At 33.2% G+C, this 23,898-nt stretch overlaps 1 protein-coding gene across 1 annotated transcript in view; it reads right to left on the reverse strand.

Moving 5' to 3' along the window:
• Positions 1–23,898, reverse strand: part of RTKN2 (rhotekin 2) — a 76,682-nt gene that overhangs the window by 11,478 nt on the left and 41,306 nt on the right. The window contains exons 7-10 of the mRNA XM_012762746.3: positions 21,633–21,727; positions 14,406–14,512; positions 13,337–13,468; positions 1,302–1,467 (exon numbers count right to left, since the gene is read on the reverse strand). Coding sequence (XP_012618200.2) covers positions 1,302–1,467; positions 13,337–13,468; positions 14,406–14,512; positions 21,633–21,727 — 500 coding nt within the window. The remainder of the gene's footprint in view (positions 1–1,301; positions 1,468–13,336; positions 13,469–14,405; positions 14,513–21,632; positions 21,728–23,898) is intronic.

The following is a 23,898-nucleotide window of genomic DNA, read 5'->3' on the forward strand; positions in this document are numbered from 1 at the left end:
CACCTAAGATCTGCTGAAATTTCTGACTAAATAAATGTAGTACATGCTGATAAGTATGGAACAAATATTTAAACATTTAAACATTTATTGAGTGACTAGAGATGGTACTTAGGGAAAACATATCCTAAAGAATCCAAGAAGGCCATGGAGGGAATCCTCTAGTTCAATGCCATCAACCAGAAACCTCTTCAGGATTAAGTTTTCTCATCTTTAGAACAGAAGGAAATAACTTCTACCTCACAAGGATGTTATGAGAAATAAATGAAGTCATCTGGAATATGGGAAATAATTAGTAAATGTAGTTCCCTTTCTTGCCTCTTCCCCAACCATCACTATAATTAATACTTGGTGAGGCTGTGAATCACAGTAGGCCTTAAAAAATTAACTTAAAGACTGCAGGTATTAACTCTTCATAGTGTTCCAGATAACAGAATTCCTAAATATCTCTAGATTATTTCTAGGAGTTATGGAAATAACTTTCCATTGTTTAGAAATGGCTCTACTAATTCTATAGAATAGCATTCTATAAACATAAAATGCTGGTTCAATCTAATAGTAGGCTAATTTGATAAAAAATAGCCATCAACAGTCTACATTTTCAATATAAAATGGTAGATAATAAATATGCTGTTAAATTTATTGTCAGTAGAGACAAAGAACAAATAAAACTGTAATATTTTCCTGTTGATAAAATTCTTTCTTGAGAATTAAATATTAGAACCTCATATATTTTATACACTAGAACCCTATTACATTACTATGGCCATAGCACTGCTTTTTATAATCCATGTCACTGGACTGTATTAATAAGATGAACAAACCATATGTGTGGTCTTAAAAAAAATCTCTCTGGATGATGTCCAGGATGATATTATAACAAATCTGGACTTAACAGAAGGTTACATAAAAATGAGACTCCTTCTGAACATTTCAATATTTTAGAATCATCATCCTGGAAAAGGTTTTTGCTCCTTAAAAGGCTTCTTACCTCTTGAATCAAACACATTGTGTGAAGTGGTTAAAATCTAATATTTGAGAGAATGTGGTCTGGTTGTTTTAGCAACCAAAGGAACTTGAAGAATAAGATAAGGATGCTAAGAATTCAATAGTCAGTTTCAGGCTATCAATCAAGAGATTGAAAAAAAGCACCAATGCATTGATGATATACTACCTTTTTTCAACAGCATAAAAAAATTCTTGCTACAAACTGTAAAATTATAATTTTAATATTTAGATTGCTGTGTGCATCCTTACAGGCTATATGAAGAATATACTACTAGAAAATGAAAATATCTACTTACTAAGATCAAAGAAATGCTGCCAGAAGGCTTCCATCCACTTCTGAATATCTTCTCTATCGTCAACTGCAAAAATCTGAGTTATAGCTTGTCCAGCAACAGGGTTGATGACAGAGAAACTACGGATTCTTTTCTTGGAATCCTTATCCATTGCCCGAATTCTGGTTTCCTAAAAATTAAGAGAAAATTGGTATTTTACAAGAGACATTGCTGTAATGATCAAATAAATATTTTACTCCTCAGCTACTATTTACACCAGATGTAATTATAATCTTATTGCTGATCATTTGAAATGTAAAATATGTAGTTTTGAGAATTTTCAATATTCAAACTCAGATCTAGGTTTTTTAAAAGAATGCTTTACATTAAAAAACTGAATAATGCTTTAAAGTATGGTACATATAGGACTTATGCCAAATTATATGAGATTAAAACATAACCTCTGTTTTGATCTATCTCAGTTTAAGTGGGAGTTTGCTGGCTATTATATACATCTTAAAATTTGCAATAAAACAAGTATAGCATGTCATAACTATACTATGAATTACATGCTAACCACATTTTCAACAGTAATAAAATACAAAGTATGTTTCTTATTCTAATATTCATGTATAATATCTAGTGTTATCAGTTACAGCAATAAAACCATAACTTAGTGTTTACTGCAGCAAAACAGTTAGGTTTTCCTCATTAACATTTATTTTGTATGTAACACTCATTTACAAAGCTCATAGCTAAAGATACATAAAGTAATATAATCCTCATAACGTTAAGATTATTTTTTTAAATGCTCAATGACTCTACGACAAAGGCAATGGTTTCACTCATGCTGATAGTCTAAATCTTTTTTATGAGCGGGGTACTGGGTATGACATTGTAATGACACTTATTGAATCTGTATGTAGAAGAGAGAAGCCTACTCCCAAGTCACACACAGGGATGGCAATGGCACATAGCAAGCTAGCAACTATATGTAGTTTAGACCAAGGAACACTGGGGAATAAAGTCTGGACGAGAACTATCTGTTATACAAAGATAGAAATGTGGCTGCCTGCATAATGATTAGTGTTACACTACTCTAGGGTAGCACTGTCCAATAGAATACAATGTGAGACACATATGTAATTCAAAATTTTCTAAAAACCACATTAAGTAAAAAAGAAACTGGTGAAATTAATTTTAATAATTTATTTCATATACCCTAACATATCTAAAATATTATCATTTTAAGATATAATAAATGTAAAAACTCATTGAGGTATTTCAGATTCTTTTTTCATATTAAAACTTCAAAATCCAACTTGTATTTTACCCCTTATAACACATCTCCATTCAGACCAGCCACATTTTAAGTGCCTAACAGCCACTGGGGGCTCGTGGCTACTGTACTACACAGAACAGTTCTAGAGAAAAATGGATGAGCCTACTGTAATGTGTGCAAAACAATATTTGGCTGGCAGTTATAAAAGCTGATTAAGGATAGAAAGAAATTCTTCACTTCATTGAGTACAAAATGAAGAGAGACTGTACAGTCACATACCAAAACCTACACACACATATCATGTGGGGTTTATGTGGATATGAGAGCAGCAGCAGGAAGAAAAGCTACCCACTCCCCCCAAAAATGGGTAACTACAGGCAGGTGAACACCACATATATTACAAAAGAAGTTCTTGTCTAAAGGAATAAATTCTTAACCAAAAAATTACACAATGTATGCTGTATAAAATAGCAACATAACTTTGATCCTTTAGAATATCACAAAATACAAGGATTGATAACCATCTTAGAGCCAGTCTATCCTGTCATTGTAGAAATCTAGGAATGTAAGTGTCTTTAGAGGAATATAATGGGACTCATGGTCAGCATATTAATTTTACTATATTAGGGCTTTTTACACTCCTATGCCTTGAGAACAAACTTTGTGAGTTAACTCTTTTAAGCAATTATTTTTACAGTATAAAAAATGCTGCCCTAAATGGCATCCTTAGAGCTGAAAGATGCATCTAATCAACCTCTTTAAATATAAACCTTATTATTACTAGAAGTGAATTACTTAAGCTCTAGGAAGAGTCTGTGATATGCTACTTTATTAGACTAATTGAAGGTTAAATCATAGTGAAAAAAAAATCCCTCTATTCTTGTTAGTATTAAAAAAACAAAATTAGGAGTATTCTTGTTACTGAAATTGTGCTTTCCTCCACCCAATTCCATTTTAACACAAATTTCTGACTTTTTGTATATAGGCTTAAAATAGACTTAACTTTTAAATAAGGAAAATGTGATTTTTATAGATGAATATGTATATTTTTACCAATGTATCATTTCAAATGAAACCATTATGTAGAAAATCAGATGAACGGAATCACTTATATCCTTTTAAGAGAATATAATGCAACAATATATAAATACTACAGTATACACTCCATTAATTCTGGTAACCATAAATACCACTACATTTTAAAACATGAGAGGTTTTTAAAAAGTGCAAATGAAATGCAGAATTTGAATTAACTTCTATATTTAATCATCCAAAATAATTTAACAAGAAACTTTTAACTAAAAAATTGCATGTTAAAGAAAAAGTGAGTAGCACCAGTAAAGTTTCTCAGTGTCAGAAAGTTTATGCAATCTGTTTTTTGTTATGGGAAAGCGATATTGCTTTTTGTATCAATAATGGCGCGCCTCTCAAAAAGTGAATAGAAAACACTAAGGTGAATTTTAGGACTGTTATCATTATAGGCTCATATAATGTATAAATGAGAGAATTATCTCCTCTTAGCAGGGTATGAGGATAAGGAATTTGGAGATTTTTTTTCCTACTATTTCTGCCACCTAAAATATTGTCTAGCACTAAGTGGCTAAAAAAAATTTTAAGAATAAATGAATGAGACAGGAAAAGAATAACTCAAAAACAATAATGAGGCCGGGCGCAGTGGCTCACGCCTATAATCCTAGCACTCTGGGAGGCCAAGGCGGGTGGATTGCTCAAGGTAAGGAGTTTGCGACCAGCATGAGCAAGAGCAAGACCCTGTCTCTACTATAAATAGAAAGAAATTAATTGGCCAACTAATATATATAGAAAAAATTAGCCAGCCATGGTGGCGCATGCCTGTAGTCCCAGCTACTCGGGAGGCTGAGGCAGTAGGATCGCTTGAGTCCAGGAGTTTGAGGTTGCTGTGAACTAGGCTGATGCCACAGCACTCACTCTAGCCTGGGCAACAAAGTGAGACTCTGTCTCAAAAATAAATAAAAAAAAAAAACCAATAATGAAAAGTTTTGTACTGAAAGACTCAGATGCTAGAAATAATCTCTAATTCAAGACTTTAATTTATAAATGAGGAAACATATGTGAGAAAGGTGTTCTATCCAAGGTCAGAGTTTCCTGTTCTGCTTTTGCTAATCCCAAACCTTTTAGCTGATTTTAGAGGCTTTTATAGTCAACTTTTGTTGATTTGTAAATGGATTTAAGATTTACTGTGAAATTTTAATCTGTAGCTGGCTTTGCTTTTTGTCGATTAGCACATACTGAACTGCAGCTCTTCATTGCATGAGATAGTGGCGTTACCCAGAGAAGGCCAAGTGATGTCATTGAAAACAATCTGAGCAGACAATTTTGTAACAAAACATAATAAACTCTGAAGTGGAAGGAAAGTTTCATTTAGGTTTATTATTATTTAGAAAAAACTCTACTTCCACCTCTCCATATCTATGTACATGGAAAACTGCTGTATCAGGACTAGATTTATACATTGTTTCTTATTTTACTCTTTATTATATAACCTTTAAGTCTATTGCTACACCCAGATTATGGTCTCTACTCTTTCCTACAAAAAGGAATCAGAGCTCTTGGACAAATGGCTGATTCCAAGTCTGGGTCTCGAAATGTATAAGATGATTTTGGAACATCTTGTCCTACCAGAAAACAAAGATTATTAGGGCTGTATTAAAAAAACTACTAGTCAAATACAGTATAATTAGAACACTGATAAGAATAACAATGGTAATAGACTGATATATGACATGTCTTTAAATCCATACATTCATAATATTTAAAAACTAACTCATTGGTCACCTTTGAAGGATGTTAGGCAAGCAAATCATTGTGTTGGTAACTGATACATAATGAAAAAAATCAAGCACTTGTCCCATCTTCCCTATAAGAACTAACTGTACCTCAGGGTAATCAAATAGCTGATGAAGTAGGAGTATCCCAGCTAATAAATTAAAAAAGAATGTTAAAATATCATCAGTTTGCAATCCCTAATTAAAATAATCGATTTAAACAATGTTCATCAGTGGATATTGAGATGAACAGAGTACCCAAATTGTATGCCTCCTGATAAAAGTAGACAATACTTCCTAAAATATATTTTTACTGACCAACATAAACATGATCCAAAAATATAAGAAAAAAGATAACCCAAAGATTCCAGCAGCAAAATCCATACTATGGAAAACCCTGTAGGATAAATGACCTAACTTCTGCAACAAACAAATTGTGTGTCTCTATGTGTGTTTGAGTAGGAGCCAACAGAGTCTTAAATGACCGAACTAATCAACTGCATGCATGGCCTTTATTTGGATTCTGATTCAAAAAACTGTTACAAAAATTATAAGAGTGGATAATTTGAACACTGCCTGGATTTCTGATGATATGGTAACTATACACGATTTCATATATAATAAAACTATATATATGTATTTTTTAAGTGTGACAGCTAGGATATTTACAAGTAAAATGAAATGGTCTCTACGGTTTTATTCAAAATAATTCTAAGGTTGGGCAACATGTGAGGGTACAAAATGGGTTCATTTATACTATTCTCTATATAAATTATCTTGAAATTTTTCCAAAAACAATTTAAAAAATAAAATACAAATACAAAAAAAATAAGTCTATTAAAACTTCTTTCTTATCTGCATTGCAGATAATGTTTCACATCTTTTCCTAACATGCTGTAAGATAAGTGAGTTCATTGAAGGTGCTTGGTCTAAAGTCCTGTTAATCAGCGATGAAGACAAAATGCTGTTACTAAAATAAGCTATAGAACTTATACATACTCTAATGACAAAGAAAGCATACCTTCACAAGACATGGCAAAGAATGTCTGAAATCTGTAAAGCATAACCATAAATTAAACTAAGTATTAGGTATGATTAGTATCAGTTTGATATAATTATTTTGAATTTATATTAATGAAATCAGATATAAACTCCTAAAGGAAAAGGCTGCTTTAAAAAATTATTTTTCTATATTTAATAAAGGACAATCTAAATAGTTGATAGGATTCAGATATTTAAAAAGCTAATATAATTGAAAGAAAATCCCATGTGCTTCATAATAATTTTGCTTTCCAGGGTCCATAATAAGTAAAAGTAACTTCAAAAAAATTTAGTTAAGGTCTACCACACCACGTAGTGTTACTGACTTGTTTACTATGGATTTTATTAAAATGAATGATGTATACTATTTAAATCAAGAAAAAACTATTGATCTCAAAGACCCACATGTCTTTACCATCCCACTCCCCACACCATGGGTAATGGATAAAGCTACGGCTAATAAAATACTTTCTATGATGTATAGGAAATTCAGTTAAGTACCCGTTATTGAGAATGTCTTGCTCAAAAACATTCATAGTGAAGTTTTTTGAAGTTGAAGCAATCACTTTGAAGTAAATCACCCTTTCAAATTTGGATTGAAAAGGGGAGGGGAATAGCTTTTAGGCTTTTCTTCCCTTAATGTGACTATTTCCACAGATGGCTCCCTATGAAAATTAATGAACTAACTTAGCCTTACAGGAAATGCCATTTAGAAGGACAAGAATTATAGTTAGAGAACAGATCCTGTGATCAAAATAACAGAACTATTATTTATATACCTTAGTAACTGCAAAATTTATGTTTTCACATAATTTTTAAAGTAGCATCCAGCAAAATTATTATTTTTCTAAATCATGACAGAAGAAGAAAGACAACTAAAAGAGGAAGAACATTGATTTATATTTAATGTTTAACATTATTAAGCTTAAAAAGATCGTAGAGACTCAGCATTGGAAATATACTAAAAATTAAAACAAAACATTATTCTTAAAAGTTTTATTTGGTCCTTACCTGCCATATCAGAAAATACTAAACTGGCATTTATCAAAGAGCCTTTGTTTTATTTAAAAATACACTAATGGCATGTGTACCCTTAGAAATTTTCAAGGCAAGAAAAACAATTAAAACGTCTACCTTATATTAAGAAACCAAGTAATTCAAAACATTGAATAGATAAAAACCTATGAATTTGTCATGATAAGACAGAGGAGGAGGTAGGATAAGGGAAGAAGAAAACATTCATTTGCTACTCCTGGCGGAGGTAATACCAACTCCAATACATATTTCCAATACCAATACAATACCAATACATATCATCAACTTTTTACTCTGAAAATTGGTATTAATAATTAAGATATTAAGCATTTATTCTGCCTTTTCAGAGGGAACTGTATGGTTCATATCTACTTAATAAGTAAAAGTGTTTCTTTACAAAAGAATGCCAGTTAATATATGCACAAGGAAGGACAGTACAAGAAAATGTGGAATCCTCCATGAAATAACTTATTGAGGCGATGACAATCATAGGTTGCTAGAACCATTATATAGAGAATTGTTAGACAATAAAAATATTTACAGTGCCAAAGGATCAATTCATTGACTACTTGCTAATTATAAAGAGGAAAGATTACTTTTATGAAGGATAGATGGCATCACCAACTACTGAAACCACCTGACATCATGTACCTCTTAATGGGGTGTTCTATAAAGTATTTGTCATTATCCAGAAAATATTCCAGCTAAAAAATGTTTAAAATTAATATAATCAAGCTACTAGACCTACAGAGGATGCATAATACTCAAATAGTCCTAGACTGAAAACACAAGGACATTTTGGGACAATGGGAAAATCTGAATATGAATTGGATATTAATGACATAGGGGAATTATTGGGGTTTTTGATTTTTTAATTTCAAAATTTTATGGGGGTACAAACGTCTAGGTTACATATATTGCCTTGTACCGCCTGAGTCAGAGCTACAAGTGTGCCCATCCCAGACAGTGCACACCCCACCCATTAGGTGTGCATTTGCTCATCTCCTCCTCCTCCCTCCCACCTGTCTGACACCCGATGAATGTTACTTCCATATATGTAGATAAGTGTTGATCAATTAGTACCAATTTGATAGTGAGTCCATGTGCTTGTTTCTCCATTCTTGTGATACTTCACTTAGAAGAATGGGGTCCAGCACCAGAAAATTATTATTAATTTAATTAGCTGTTATAATGGTATAATTACATATGTAAATGAAAGGTCCCTCTCTTTAACAGTTGTATATTGAAGTATTCAGGAATAAAGTATCATAATGCTGGAATGTTATATTCAAATTGATCAGCAAAAAATATAGATAAGCAAAGAGATAAAAGCAAATATGACAAAATATTAACTAGGTGATGTGTATATGGGTGATGACGATGGTATTTTTTTCAACTTTTCTGTATATTTAAATTATTTTATAAGTTGAGAGAATACAAATACAAATTACTTTAATAGGATAAATAATTATATAACAATGTTTTAGAAAGTAACAATATATTTCTTGAGTGGAAGAGCATTTAACATATTTGAATAAGGATATCAGTGACATTCACTATACAGTGGGAAGTTTGTAGGTGAAGGGCAGGGAAAGGTTCAAAGGAAACCTGAGATAGAAGTAAGAACTACAAAGGGAAAAGTTTCTACATAGAAAAAGATAGGAATCAGCACTGGAGAAAATTAAGATGACAATATCACAAAGCTGGAAAATGGAAGACTGCTATAAGTTTCATCTTTGAGATATGCAATTAAATTATATTTATATATTATACATTATAAATAATAATAATAAATATATCTTTCCAACCTTAATTCTTACCTCGGTTTTAATTTTAAAATTCTCTTTTGTACTTTACACAAGAGTCAAGTGTAAAATAGAAGAGATATTAAGTTATCAGTCTGCAACATCAACTATAGCCCATGTCATCCCCAAGTCTTAAGGCCACATCTATACAAATTATTAGATTAACAATTTTCCTGTGAATATGTGATGGCCAATGTGGAACAACCACCAGAATCACTACGTCTGCTGATGTCAGTCCTCTTAATCCTGGTACTGACTGACTACAGAATCCTGTCAGTTGCCTGCCCATCAGCCTTTATTACTACAAGGAAAAATAAATCAATTTAAAAAAGGTCAATTCAGTCAGGCCACATAAACACCATTACCACTTTTCTGGAATTAGATCGTTGTCATCAGAGAGGAAATATAGATGCACTGACTACAATAACAGGAGTTTCATTACAAATGTCCTATTAAATTTAAATGGCAAAGATTCAACATATGTCTACACCATTATCTATAGGTCTACTGTGGCTTCATGCTCAGAACATCATCTCAAAGCTAATCTTTACTTTTAAAACTGATTTAAAGTGGGTATGGAGACAGGAAAATGTCTAATTCTGCCTTCCAACTCTAGTTTAGTGGTATGTCTGTGAAGAAACAGAAAAACTGTCCTTAAATTTTTATCTATTTTTACCCTACCCATTAGGAAAAGGGTGAGCCATATAGTTTTCCTTACTAGTTTGGCAAATTCTATTGGTAAATTGATCTCTGAGTCTACTTGTTCACTTGTAAAATAGAAATAATACACTTTAATGTAAAAACAGGGCTGTTGCACCTGCTCTGTCAACCTTAAAGGGCTGATATAACAGGAGTTGAATACCTTGAAGACTGTCTCAAATAACTTTAAAAACACCATTTGTTTAGATTACATTTTAATTTCATTTATGACTATCCATTTCTGTAGTACAACATGTAAGAAAAGAAATTGGTGGGATTCCATTTTTACTACTCAGCTATCTAGTAAAAAAACAAATTAGATATAATATAGATAGAAATCTTGCCAAAAATATTTAAGCTGAATCTAGTGAAACAATTAGCCACATATAGATTTCGGAACATTCTACAAAGAAAATTGGCCAGGACTTTTTAAAAAATATCAATGTAATGAAAGACATAAATGAATGAATGAATGTAAGAGATGAAGGGCACAATTTAGATGAAAGGAAACAAAAGACATGTTGTCTAGATGTAATTTGTAATCCTTGATGCAGTCCTGGATCAAACAACAAATAAAAATTAGAAGGAACATTTTGGGAACAATTGGGGCAATGTGCTCTGTATATTAGATAATATTACATCAAAAGTAAATTTCTTGAGTGTGACAATAATATTATGGCTATGAAAAAATGTCCTTAGTTTTAGGAAAACATGCTGAAATATCAGGGAAGAAATGTTACATTGTTTGCAACTGATTTTCAAATGGTTCAGAAAAAATATTTTAAATAGACAGTAAGCAAATGTGGCAAAACATTAACAAGAGCGTTGTTAATGCTCTTAGGTAAAGGCATACAGGGGCTCATTATTATATTTAACTTTTCTGTACATTTGAGCTTTTCAGAAGACCTCTGAACTTTTCAGAAGAACTTTTTTCTATCCTAAGAACTTTTCTGAGCATGAAGCCACAGCTGGCCTATAGACAATGGCTTAGACATATGGTGAAAAGACATGTGGAAAAGTGGGAGGAAAGAGAACACTGCATAAACAAAACAAAACAATAAGTTGGCAAGTAATTTAAAAAGTATGTCAATTTTTCATTAATAAAATTATATATTTCAAAAACTGAATTTTCTAAACCAAAATAAATTCATTATAATATCAACATGTTATTTATTTATATTACTTAAAGCAACACTAATCTTGCTAATAATCAAAACAGTTAAATGAGGTGGACTTAGTTATATATAAAAAGTCTTACTAAAAATTGTTTCTTTTTCCATTCTTTAGATATTTTACTTAGGAGAATGGTTTCCAGTTTCATCCAGATTGTTCATTTTTTACATGGCTGAGTAGTACTCCATGGTATACACATACCACATTTTATTAATTCATGTACTCACTATTAAATTGGAACTAACCGATCAGCACTCAAGTGTACAGATGGAAGTAAAACTCAATGGAAATCATACAGGTTGGGGGGGGGGCGTGGAGGAGATGGGTGAAATCATACCTAAGGGGTACAATGTACACTATTTGGGTGATGGGCATACTTATAACTCAAGCAGTGCAAAAGCAATTCATGTAACCAAAACATTTATACCCCTATAATATTCTGGATATTTTAAAGAAATTTCCTTTAGGTAAAAAGCAGCATAGCTTCTAAAAAGCAGGATAGAATTAGATAAAAGTGTTATTATTGAAAAATATCATTGAAATAAACTTAATGAATTTACATATTAGCAGACTGGTACTCACATATTTTCAGGAGTACAACCATTAAATTTAAGGACATACAACTTTACATTTTTCTTTAAAAGAAAATTTCAAAGACAAATATAACATAAATAATGGCTCATATTTTATCATATACTTCAATTCAACCATTCCAAAGGTAAGTAAAACAACTAGAAACAATGAGGTGCAGTCCACAGGCAAAAACAGCATGATGTTTTGCTACAGAAATACTATTAAAGTATTCTAGGGTAGAAATGCTGTAAAAAGGGGTGGAAGTGGGAATGGTTAATGAGTGCAAAAATATAGTTATTAATAGATAGAATTCATTATTATTCGTTAACAGAATGAACAATACCTGATAGCACAACAAAATGGCTATAGTTAACCGTAAGTTATAGTATACTTTAAAATAACTCAATAAGTAGAATTAGAATGTTCCTGACACAAAGAAATAATAAATGCTTAAGGTTATGGGTATCCCAATTACCCTGATTTGATTGCTACACATTGTAGGTCTGTATCAAAACATTACATAGGGTATGGGGGTTCATGCCTGTAATCCCAGCACTTTGGGAGGTCAAAGCAGGAGGACTGGTTGAGACCAGGAGTTCAAGACAGAGTGGGACCCCATGTCTATAAAAGTAAAAAAAAAAAAAAAAAAAAAAAAATTAGCCTAGAGTGGTTGTGCACAATTGTCATCCCAGCTACTCAGGAGGCTGAGGCAGGAAGACTGCATTAGCCCAGGAGTTTGAGGTTACAGTGAGCTATGATTGCACCACTACATTCTACCCTGGATGACAGAGCAAGACCCTGTCTCTAAATCGATCAATCAAATCAAATCAAATCAAATCACACATAATTCCAATATGTATAACTATTATTTACCCATAATAACTAAAAATAAAAAATTATAAAATAAAGAAAAAGTTCCTTAAATTATCAATGTAACATATTGGATAAAATTTAATAAAAGGAAAAGAAAACCCCTCTAATCAATAGACTTAAAATAATGAAATAAAAGAAACTAAATCTGCCCTGTACTGGAAAATTTTCCTACATTATTTTAGGTGAAAAATAATAGCTAAATTTCCATAGTCTCTTTTGCATCAAACCAGTATACATATACTTGACAGATTCTCTAGGTGGTGTAGTACTACTTTTTAAGTGCAGTATAAGCATTCAACTATTCTAAATAGATTATCAGGCTTTCTTGTCCTGACAGAAGGTTGGAGAATTGCCCATCAATCCCTTAAGAAATCAGAAAGTATAGTCAAGAATGTCTTTGTATGGGTTCATTTGAATACTAACTAGAAAGAGCACCACTGTAACATGAGCAAATGCTTTATGTTTATATAATATCCTAAATAAATTCATGGAAAATTTAAATATTCTGTTAATATGAAGTAGCATTCTCTGCTTTAAAACCTATTTACTGTGTAGATTTCCATTACTATGTTTTCTTAGGAAATGTACAGTATTTCCTTTAGTGAATAAGTTCTGCAATGGAAAGAAAAATAAGAACGGATTAAATTATCTTTATGAACTAACTTGTTTTTACCAGTCCTTCCCTTTTCTTTATAAGAAGGCAACAATGTGAATTGCATAGGCAAGAACAAACTTTATAATGAATCTTTATTTTCAAAATAACATTTCATTTACCTTATTGATGGGCACTATCAAAGTTGGTTCCACTTTAGCTTCAATTTCTTCTGGACTGTAAAAACAATAGAGTTTACCCCCTCTCAAGACACAATACAGCCTTCTCCAACTAATCAGACCTTCTACTATTTGCTGAAAGAAAAAAAAAATCAAGAAATTATCAACTTTTATTACCTTAACTCTAAATTCATCAAAATACTTAAGTTATCAAAGTTACATTAGTTATTTAGCATTTACAAAATGTGATAGGATTACCCATTAATTTGCTATCCAGTAAGTATAGACGCCCCAAATCCAAGAGTAAGTTAATACCAGAAAAGTTTGGAATTCTCAAAAGCGTTAAGCAAAATGGTGGTAATGATTACCATATAACTTTTTACACACATAAAATCATAAATCAATGCAGTTTTAGAAAAGCTAGTCCATTAAAAATTAGTGCTTAGAATTCCACAGCAATTCATCAAGTGACTCAGGAAAATTATAAAAATAACTCTCAATGTTCAAAATACAATTTTCCCTTACTGTTCTCAAAGCATTGGAAAATGTTGACTACCCTGTAAGAATGCAAATTTTCTTTCTTCCTAATGGAATCTTTTAGAAACAGCTATTGATTCATTGAAGCCCACAATTAATTATTTACTGAATATAAATAACCATGGTTATAAATAAATCAGGAGTAGGTGGCACAGAGGCAGCTTTGGAAGCTCAGAGGCCTAAACTGTGCCAAAAGCTGTCTGCTAGAAAGGCCTTCGTGTGAGAGGTGTTAAGCAGCCCTCACTGGTTTCCACAAGGAGCCTCTGCTGCTGATTACCCTGTTACTGCTATTCATGAAGCAGACAGTGTGGAGAGGTAGCTCCACAGCCATCAAAACTGCATTGGACCCCTCCCCTTGCCATCTTTTCCACCCCTGCATCCTCCACAGTTTATATCTGATAACATTTAGAAAACTGACATTTAAAGACTTAAAAAAAAAAAAAAACTTCTCAAAGTTAGAAGGCCAAACAACTGCCAGTATATTAGGATTTAAATTGGAGCTACAATTGTTGTAGGATAGTTAAAGTCCTCTAACCTGCTGATTAAGAAATCCCGCAAATGCATCCTCAGCCATACAAGCTGGCTGGGCGACTAATCGGCAGCACATGTTGCCATATAGGGGAAGCCAAAATGAACACTCTTCTATTTAAAGGAGAAAGGAAAAAAAGTCAAGTTATAAATATATGTTTATTTAAGGTCATTATACATTTTGATTTTTCTATTTTTCTCCTTTTACATTTTTTTGCTTTATACAAGAACATATTTTATAATTATTTTCATGTAAAAATTCATCCTATTCAAATACCAGTACCATATTTAGTGACCAAATCAAATATAATAAAGTAAAAAGGACAGGATGATATTAAATCGATAAGTTTATAGCATCTTATCAGCTGGAATAAGCATCAACTGTTTAGTCTCTCGATCTTGTTTGATCTTAACAGTAATTATTCAATGGAGATTGTTCAGAGACTATAATGTAAGTAACTTCATTTAATATAAAAAACATTCTAACAAAATAATTTATATTTGTCAAATTTTACTTTCTGCTCTGTTTTTCATTATAATAATTAGCAAGGTGATCCTCTGAATAAAACATTATTTCGGAGAACACAAGATAATTTAATAAATATTTTTGGCCCCTCCTCTTCCTGAACAATTTATTCATAAACCATTAGGTGGAGCCTCCAACATGGGCGTTGGTGCCAGGGGCTGTGGAGGGAGCTGTGCTGTGCTAGGACTGGGTGCTGGCGCCAAGCAGGCTGAGAAGGGTTAGTAGGAGGGCTGCCTGCAGGAGGTATCAGTGCCTAAGGGCAATTACAGAGGCACAGCCTAGACTGGGACGTCTGTTCCCAGGAAGCAGGGTGAGGAGGGTGCCCCCCGTGGCAAGGATAGCCTGAGGTGGAGCGTGAGCTCACGGGGAGTCTCTACTCAGAGGATGGGCTGGTGTGGGGGAGTCAGGGCCCAAGCAGAGTGTGGAGGGCCTCTGTGGGGATGATGGGGGGTGGCTGCTTGATGTGAGGTGCCAGAACCCAAGAAGAATAAGCAGAGTGTCCATGTTTGGGCAGGAGCCCAGCCATCAGAGTCAGAATCTTATTTACACGTGTGTCAGACTTAGAATGACAGTGTGTCAGAGCCCTAAGTCAAGTCAGAAGGGCATCCAGGGTTCCTTGAAGAAATGGCTGATTCCATTGGGGGACAGGGGTGGGAAAGTACATGATGAGCTGGAATATCTCAACATGCCATAAAGCATGGAAGTGCTCAAAAGAATGATGGGAATGTGTCAAAGAGACAGCGCCATCCTGAATGGGCTCCCATTGGCTAAATTGGGGACAACTTGAACCTTAATATAAACAATAATATTAACATCATGATACACTGAAAAATAGACAATGTGAGTTTCTACTGATATAAATAAATCAATGTATAAATTGAAAATCTAATAAGAAATAGCACATATTTGACCATTGAACAACATAGGCTTGAACTATAGTTCCACTTATACGTGGATTTTCTCCTGCCTCTGCCACCCTTGAGACAGCAACATCAAGCCCCACCACTCCTCATTCTCAGCCTACTCAATGTGAAGACAATGAGTATGAAGATGTTTATGATGATCTCTTCCACTTAATGAATAGAAAATACATTTTCTCTTATGATTTTATTAATAGCATTTTTTCTCTAGCTTAGTTTATTATAAGAATACAGTATATAATGTATATAAAATATGTGTTAATCGACTATGTTATCAGTAAGGCCAGTCGACAGTAGGCTATCTGTAATTAAGTTCTGGAAGAGTCAAAAGTTACATATGAATTTTTGACTGTGCAAGAACTGGTACTCAAACCCCATGTTTTTCAAGGGTCAACTTTTGCCATAAAGAACATTATTTGGACAATGGGCAACACTTGAATGAAGGCTGAGGATTAGATGTTTGTAATGCATTAATATTCATTTCTTGATTTGGAGAGTTGTGATGATGTAGGCAAATGTCCTGATAATAGGGAATATGTATTAACATTATTTGGGGTAACAGACTATCATGTAAACAACTTGCCCTCATATTTTTTTTTTTGGGAGAGAAGATCTGGAGATATAAACTGGGCATAGTGGCATATGCCCGTAGTCCCAGCTACTCAGGAGACTGAGGCAGGAGAATTGCTTTAGCCCAGGAGTTTGAGCCAGCTTGGGTAACATAGCAAGACCTTAACTCTAATTGAAAAAAAAAAAAAAATCTTGACTTTCAACTCACAACTTTTCTGCAAGCTTCAGATTGTTTTAAAAAGTTATTTAAAAAAACATTAATACACTGATTTGATGTAGTATGCAGGTAGGTATACAGCTTTCATATGTGTATGGAGGAAAGCATTAAGTAATTATTTATTCTGTATATCAGGGTATAAATAAAAACCTAACATATGATCTTTAGTTCACACTGGACCACAGAAAAATGATTTTTAAAGTTTTCAATGTATTTCTGTTGGTAGTACCTATAAAATGGATAGCCATTGGCTGTAACTATTGTTTACCTAAAAGCTTTGGTTATTCTGAAAAACAAATTTTGGCAAAAATACAGCTACTTAATACATAGATGCAAGGTAGCCAATGTCTGGTACCAGTTAAAGGAAAAAGAACAGCCTAAGTGAAGAGTACAAAGTAAAACAAAGTTTTAAACAACTTCCCTACCTAATATCCTACTATGGAATAGCACATAACAAATGTTCTGAAATTATTCAAAATGTTTTATTAACATCTTTTTAAAGCTATCTTTTAGAAAAAAAGGGGGGCTTGACCTGGGAGAAATAAATGTACAAACGCAGTGCAATGCAATGATTCCAAAATGCAGACACAAAAACAGTGAGTTATCTTTCCTAAAATAGGCAGAAAATGAAATAAAAATTCTACAAAAGCATGCACTTCAGTAATACATGCTAAAATCAACTTTGTGATCTATAAAGTTTGAAAACAAACTTTTAAAAATATAGGCAATCTATATTTATATATAGGCAATCTAGATTTATGAATGGTTTATATTCTAAATATCTGTAAGCTAGTTGTTTTTAAGTTAGAATCAACTTCCTAAAGAAAGAAAGTCATAAATGATGATTAGATTCTCAGACCAGTCCATAAGTTTGTGCAATCAATAATCATCTGGAACCTAAATACCACATGTAACAATGTGTTTGTCTGGTAAAATAAGTTCAGATTTCATGGCATGCCAACAAAATTAATTCTTTCCTGACTGTAGTCAGGAATAATGGATGTCCTTGCCACATATCCAGCAATCACCTGTTACTTTTAACCTAGGTTTCTTTATAGCTCAGGACTACTGAGGAATAAAATGTAGCATTGCAGCTTCTCTATACTCCTGACAAGAAATACGGCATCTAGGCTACTTGCTTAACCTATCTGAATATTAATTTCTCATTTTAAAAAATATCACCCATCCTAAGTAAGGAGGCTGTTATAAAAATCAAATAAGATGATGTGTATATGACATCTACCATTGTATCTGGCACAGAATAGATGCTTCTCATAATTTCATATCCAGGGTCCTCTCACTCCTCAAACCATACCCTTTCCGTTTTTCAATGCTGCCCTCAGTCCTCTGTGCAATGTATCAATCAAAATATCGAATTTTTCTTTTCTAAGGGAGGTATGAGGACAAGATGAAATGAAACAGAAAATAAAAGCTTTAACTAATTCCTCCATAATTTCAAATGGGGAACAAAAAGGAGCTTAAAAACGACGACCAACAACAAAAACAAAATAGGCAGGAGAAAGAATTCAGATAACATCTCAGTTCTGTGTGAGTCAGTCTTCATAATGTGGTTTCATTATCTTATAAAAAGTACAAAAATTTCTTGATGGCAAATATAAAGCTTAAGATACCCTTTGGGCTGTTTCCTTCAATAACAGGAACAATTAAATTGAGTTATAATTTTTCAAAACCTTGTATCTCCTCTTAATTTGACAGTATTTGGTAGATATTGGCATAACTTTATTTAATAAAACACATGATATAAAGACTTAATTTTGATTTATACATACTTCTTAGGAATATACCTACTACATAAAAAGAAGCATACAGTTTGGTGTTTCTTAAAATTTGTTCTGTGATATCTACATGTTCCAATGTCAACCGTTTTGGGGTTTTATTGTTTTACACACAGGTCTTTTCACAGTTTTTAATATGTATGTCCTGTGTTTCTCTGAGAGAGCTGTAACACATAGCTTCCATGCTTACTTGCCCATGAGTGTTCTGTTGAAGGAGAATCCAGTAACATTTTACAGGACACTGAAGACAACTGAGGAATCACTGCTAAAATTGATGCTCCCTTTGTGAATTTTATTCCTTTCTACTACTTTTCAGATGATTTGTTTGAAAGAATGGGGCCTTTCATCAACTCCATTATCTTCACACATCATAATGCTTTGGTTTTTGGGTACTTTAACAGTAATCCTGCCTGACAGTAAAGCACAGCACGAAGAACACAGCCTGTCATGGACTGTCTAAAGTCCGGCTTGACCACTTGCTAGCTACGTGACCTAGCATGTTACCCTCTCTAAGCTGCGTCTTACTCATCCGTAAAATATAAATGATAATACAATGAAGAACTTGGGAAGGTCACACAACTAACCAGCAGTAGACCTAGAATATGAACCTAAGAGCGATGGATCCCCACTATTAATCACTTTATTATAATGCTTCTTTATAACTACATCTCACAAAGTGTTAAGCGTAAAAACTGCTTTAAAAATGTTTAGAACCGTTTCTAGCACATTATAGGCACTAAACATATGGTGGTAATACTAATAATTCTAAAGAATTGACAAAAATAGGATAACAACAAACTCTGTTTATCAGATTTCCTGACAAAACTGACAATGCAAATACTGTTGCAGACTTTAGTTTTGTGGTGATGGCAGGCCAGACTGTTCAGGCCAACGTTCCCACTCTGAAAACTAAAAATGCCAAATAAAATATATTATAAAAATATATTCCCCAAACAAGACTATAAGAAATTTCCAGGAGAAACCTAAAGATTAATGAAAACACCAAATTAAGGGAGCACAGAAGCTATGTCTGTCCTGAAAGCATTTACCAATTCCATCAAATCTGAACTTATGATTTAGTGATTCCTGCAAGATGAGGGAAAGAGAAGAGAATTCAAAGTCCTGGGTGTGCCCAATGGATCAGTTTAGAGATTCTCTGCATACTAAGCTGATATCTCAAAGAGATCACCAACAATGTAGTGGTGAACTAGATGTACACTAATCCTGCTATCCAGATTCCCATTGTCTGGGGCTGGGAGTAGAGTTTGGGTTGGGAGGAGTCCAGAGACACTCAGACATGAACCTTGCATAAAGTGGGACTGGACTGACAGTATCTCCAGGTGCCTGCCAGAAGCAAACAGAAATACATGGCATCAATTTATTCCTAATATGCAAAATTTCAATTACATGGACAGATACACGAAGATAACCAGATATTCAAGGACTTGAGATACCATGAATGAGAACTAGTTTAAAAAAAAAAAGACCTAGAAAGACTTTAGATATCTGAATTATTAGACAGAGACTATAAAATAACTATGCTTACTCTTTTATTAAAAACATAAAAGATATTAATGTATTCAGTGTAGAGAAAGTGACATAGAAGATTTGAAAAAGTCAAATACAACTACTAAAGCCGAGAAAGATGATAACTAAAATGCAGAACCTAGTATATGAGTTTAATAGTAGATTAGACAGAGCTGCAGAGGGAATAAGGGAAAGGAAGACAGGTCATAAAAATATACACAAAAGCAACAAATACAGACAAAAAGATGAAAACTACTTCATAAATGGCAAGAAACATAAAGGATATGGTGTGAAAGACTAAAATAGGTTTAATGGGCATGCAAGAGGAGAAACACAAGAAAATGGAACGTAGGCTGTCTCAACAGATGAGATTTTGTCCAAACAGATGAAGTACATCAGTCAACAATTTAAAGATGCTCAAGGAGTCCCAAGCAGCATAAATAAAAATAAATTCTACATATATCACAGTGAAATTTTACCGGAGAAAAAATAAAAAGAAAGATTACATTCACAGAGGTAACACAATGACAAATGATTTTCAACAATCAGTAATAAAAACCAGAAAATAGTGCAATTATACTTTTAATACTCAGAATGAAAAAAATGGCCAAACTTCTGTATCTTGTAAAACAAAATACATTTCAATAATGAAACAAAATAACATCATCTTCAAACAAACAAACAAGAAGTTTGATACCAGCAGAACATACTAAAAGAAATTCTAAGGATTATACCTCAAACATAAAGAAAAATTATTCCAGATGTAAAGTATAAGATACAATCAGTACAAAGAAATATGTATACCTAGGGTAACTGAGGGAAAGTAGTGGTGGCAATGTTCTATATCTTGGTGTGGAGGTAGTTACACAGATATTCATCTCACAATTATTTGTTAAACTGTATATTTCACAAACTTTTCTCTATTTTTAAAGTATCTTTTCATTGTGAAACTTAAAAAACATTGGTAGGTATAAAATTATCAATCTCATGAGTACATAGCTACCCATCTTTACAATAGCAAGTATAGTATATTTACATATTTTTATATATTTTGCCTCAGAAAATGAACAGAAGTAAATAATCTAAATCATATTTCTAAACTACTTTATCAACACTGCTCTATCTTATTCATCACAAGTGAAATAATCTGGAAGAGTAAAGAGTGTTCATGCTAAGTGTTACAAACCTTCCCAAATCACCTAACCCCCTTCTTCACTTTGCTATATATTTCTTTTGGATAAACTATTAATACAATTACCACTATCATCCAGAGAGAAAAGGGTTAAGATTAATTTAGCTCTACCTTCTCTTTTTTATATCCTTTGCTTCCTATCAACAAAAGGGTTGGTTTCCTTGATTTCAAATTTTAAAATGATAAGTCTTTAATTTCCAGCTACAAGAGTGGTGAGGTCATCAATTTCAAGTCAAAGATAAGGATTTAGAACACTTTCTGCTCTAAGTTAGCCTCACATACAAATCTCAGCATACAGAAAGGAAAATAAACTTTTTTTCCTTTGCAGAAAGGGGATAGACAAATTTGAAAGAACCCACAGAATCACTCATGCCTACATTATTTAAGCCAATGTCTATTTGGGGTGAAAATATTAAAATTAGAAATTATCACTGTCACGACATATGTATAGATATATGTAATAAGTAAAATACACAATGTACTTACCATTTCCATTAATAGACAGATTATGGGTCTTGAAATTATCATCAGCACTTTCCAGTGTTAGGGTAGTATGAGCTAGCAAATTATACTTTACACCACTAATGTGAAAAAGAAGACACGTTTTAAGTATTTTTATGTTTTCTACTACATAAAATATTTAGATGTTTGACAATAATAAACCTAATTTAAAAATGTGCAAACAACTTCTCCAAAGATGATACATAAATGGCCAATAAAACATGTGAAAAGATGCTCAACATCATCAGTCACTAGGGAAATGCAAATCAAAACCACAAGGAGACTTCACACCCATTAGGATGGCTAATAGTAAAATAAACAAAAAACTAGAAAATAACAAGTATTGGCTAGGATTTGGAAAAACTGAAACCTTTGTACATTGCCAGTGGAAATGTAAAATGGTGCAGCTGCTATGGAAAACAGTATGGTGGTTTCTCAAAAAATTAAAAATAAAATTATTATTAATATATAATCCAGCAATTCTACTTCTAGGTACACACCCAAAAGAACTGAAAGCATGGACTTAAATAGATATTTGTATACCCTCTTTTATAGTGGCATTATTCAAAACAGCCAAAAGGTGAAAGAAACCCAACAAAATGTGGTGTGTATATATAATGGAATATTATTCAGCCTTAAAAAGGAAGAAAATTCTGACACATGCTACAACATGGATGAAACATGAAAAACATTACGCTAAGTGAAATAAGCCAGTCACAAAAGGATAAGTACTATGATTCCATTTTTAATAGATATTTATAGTAGTCAAATTCAGAGATGAAGTAGAATGGTGTTGCCAGGAGCTGGGCATAAGGAGAATGGGAAACTGGTATGTAATGGGTACAGAATTTCAGTCTGAGAAGATGAAAAAGTTCTAGATGATGATGATGATGGTTGTATAACAATGTGAACATACTTAATGTCCCTGAACTATATACTCAAAAATGCTTAAAGTGGTAGTAAATTTTATGTTATATATATTCTACCACAAAAAATTCAGATTATTATAGATGACAGATTTATAGTCAACATGTTATTAATCAATTTAGCATGTTTATTTATGATATTTTGTCAATAAAATCTGCAAATTATTTAACTCACACAAATGTTTTTCTGAAGGGTCTCCATTTATTCATTCAATAAATATTTACTGAACACCTAAAATGTGCTAAGCCCTATGCTAGGAGATGGATATTCAATTGTAAACAAGATTCAGCATTATATTCTGGTGCAGGCAGGAGACAAAAAGAGTAAGCAGAGGAATAAATCAAATACCAGCATTTACAAATTGTAATGCAACTTTTTCTCTGAAAGAAACAAAGGGGATGAGAAAACTGAGGACCTGTGTTAGACAGGTGAATTGGGGAAAATCTCTCTAAGGAGGTAACAGACAGTCACAAAAGGATCTAGCCAAACAAAGCATGCAGGAAAGCCTTCCAAGCAAAGAGACCGCACGTAGGAACAGAGGGCTCAAAGAAAAGTAGTGTGGCTGGAGCATGGCGGCAGGCAGGAAGCACGGTGTAACACAAGGGTGGAAACACAGACAGGCACTGGGTCACTTAGGCCAGGGCTTGGTGAGCCCAGGAAGAAGGGTGGATTTAATTCTAAGAGTAATGAGAAGTCATGGAAAGTTGTTAAGGGGAATGATAGGATGTGATTTACATCAACTTGCCAGGAACAAAGACTGTCTTCTTGATGAAATTCCAGTCTGGTTCCTCTGAGTCCTCTTCTCAACTAGACCTCAACCCTGGCCTATAAAGACTTGAACAAAACACTAACATTGTCTCTAACAGCGTAAGCGTGCATTACTAGGATGTCCTTAGACCTTCTTAAGATGCCTGCCTGAGAAAATTCTAGGCTGTCCAAAGAATTTACTGTTTGTTTCAGGCAATACCTGAAGAAAGAGTCCTAGTCTCCTAATCTCTGTGGGAGGGTAGCAGCCTAACTTTGCTAAGTACCAGCTAGCATGTCCAGATGGTTGCACATGGACCAAGTACCCTCCTGCTGTTTGGAAATTTTTACTTCTCTGACTGAGCTCAGCTCACCCCTTCCCTATTTCCTCATTCTCCCTTTAAAATGTCCAATTATTTCCACACAAATCAAAGTTGAGCACAGTTCTTGCTGGACTGTTCTCCCAATTGCAATAGTACATTACTGATTAAAATCTATCCTTACCACTTTAGTTAGTGTCCAGCTTTCCTTATTTCTGACTGAATCTCCTTCTTCTGGCTATCTACTTCAAAGATTTAGG

Source organism: Microcebus murinus, chromosome 14 (assembly GCF_040939455.1).
Source record: "Microcebus murinus isolate Inina chromosome 14, M.murinus_Inina_mat1.0, whole genome shotgun sequence".
Taxonomy (NCBI): Eukaryota; Metazoa; Chordata; class Mammalia; order Primates; family Cheirogaleidae; genus Microcebus; species Microcebus murinus.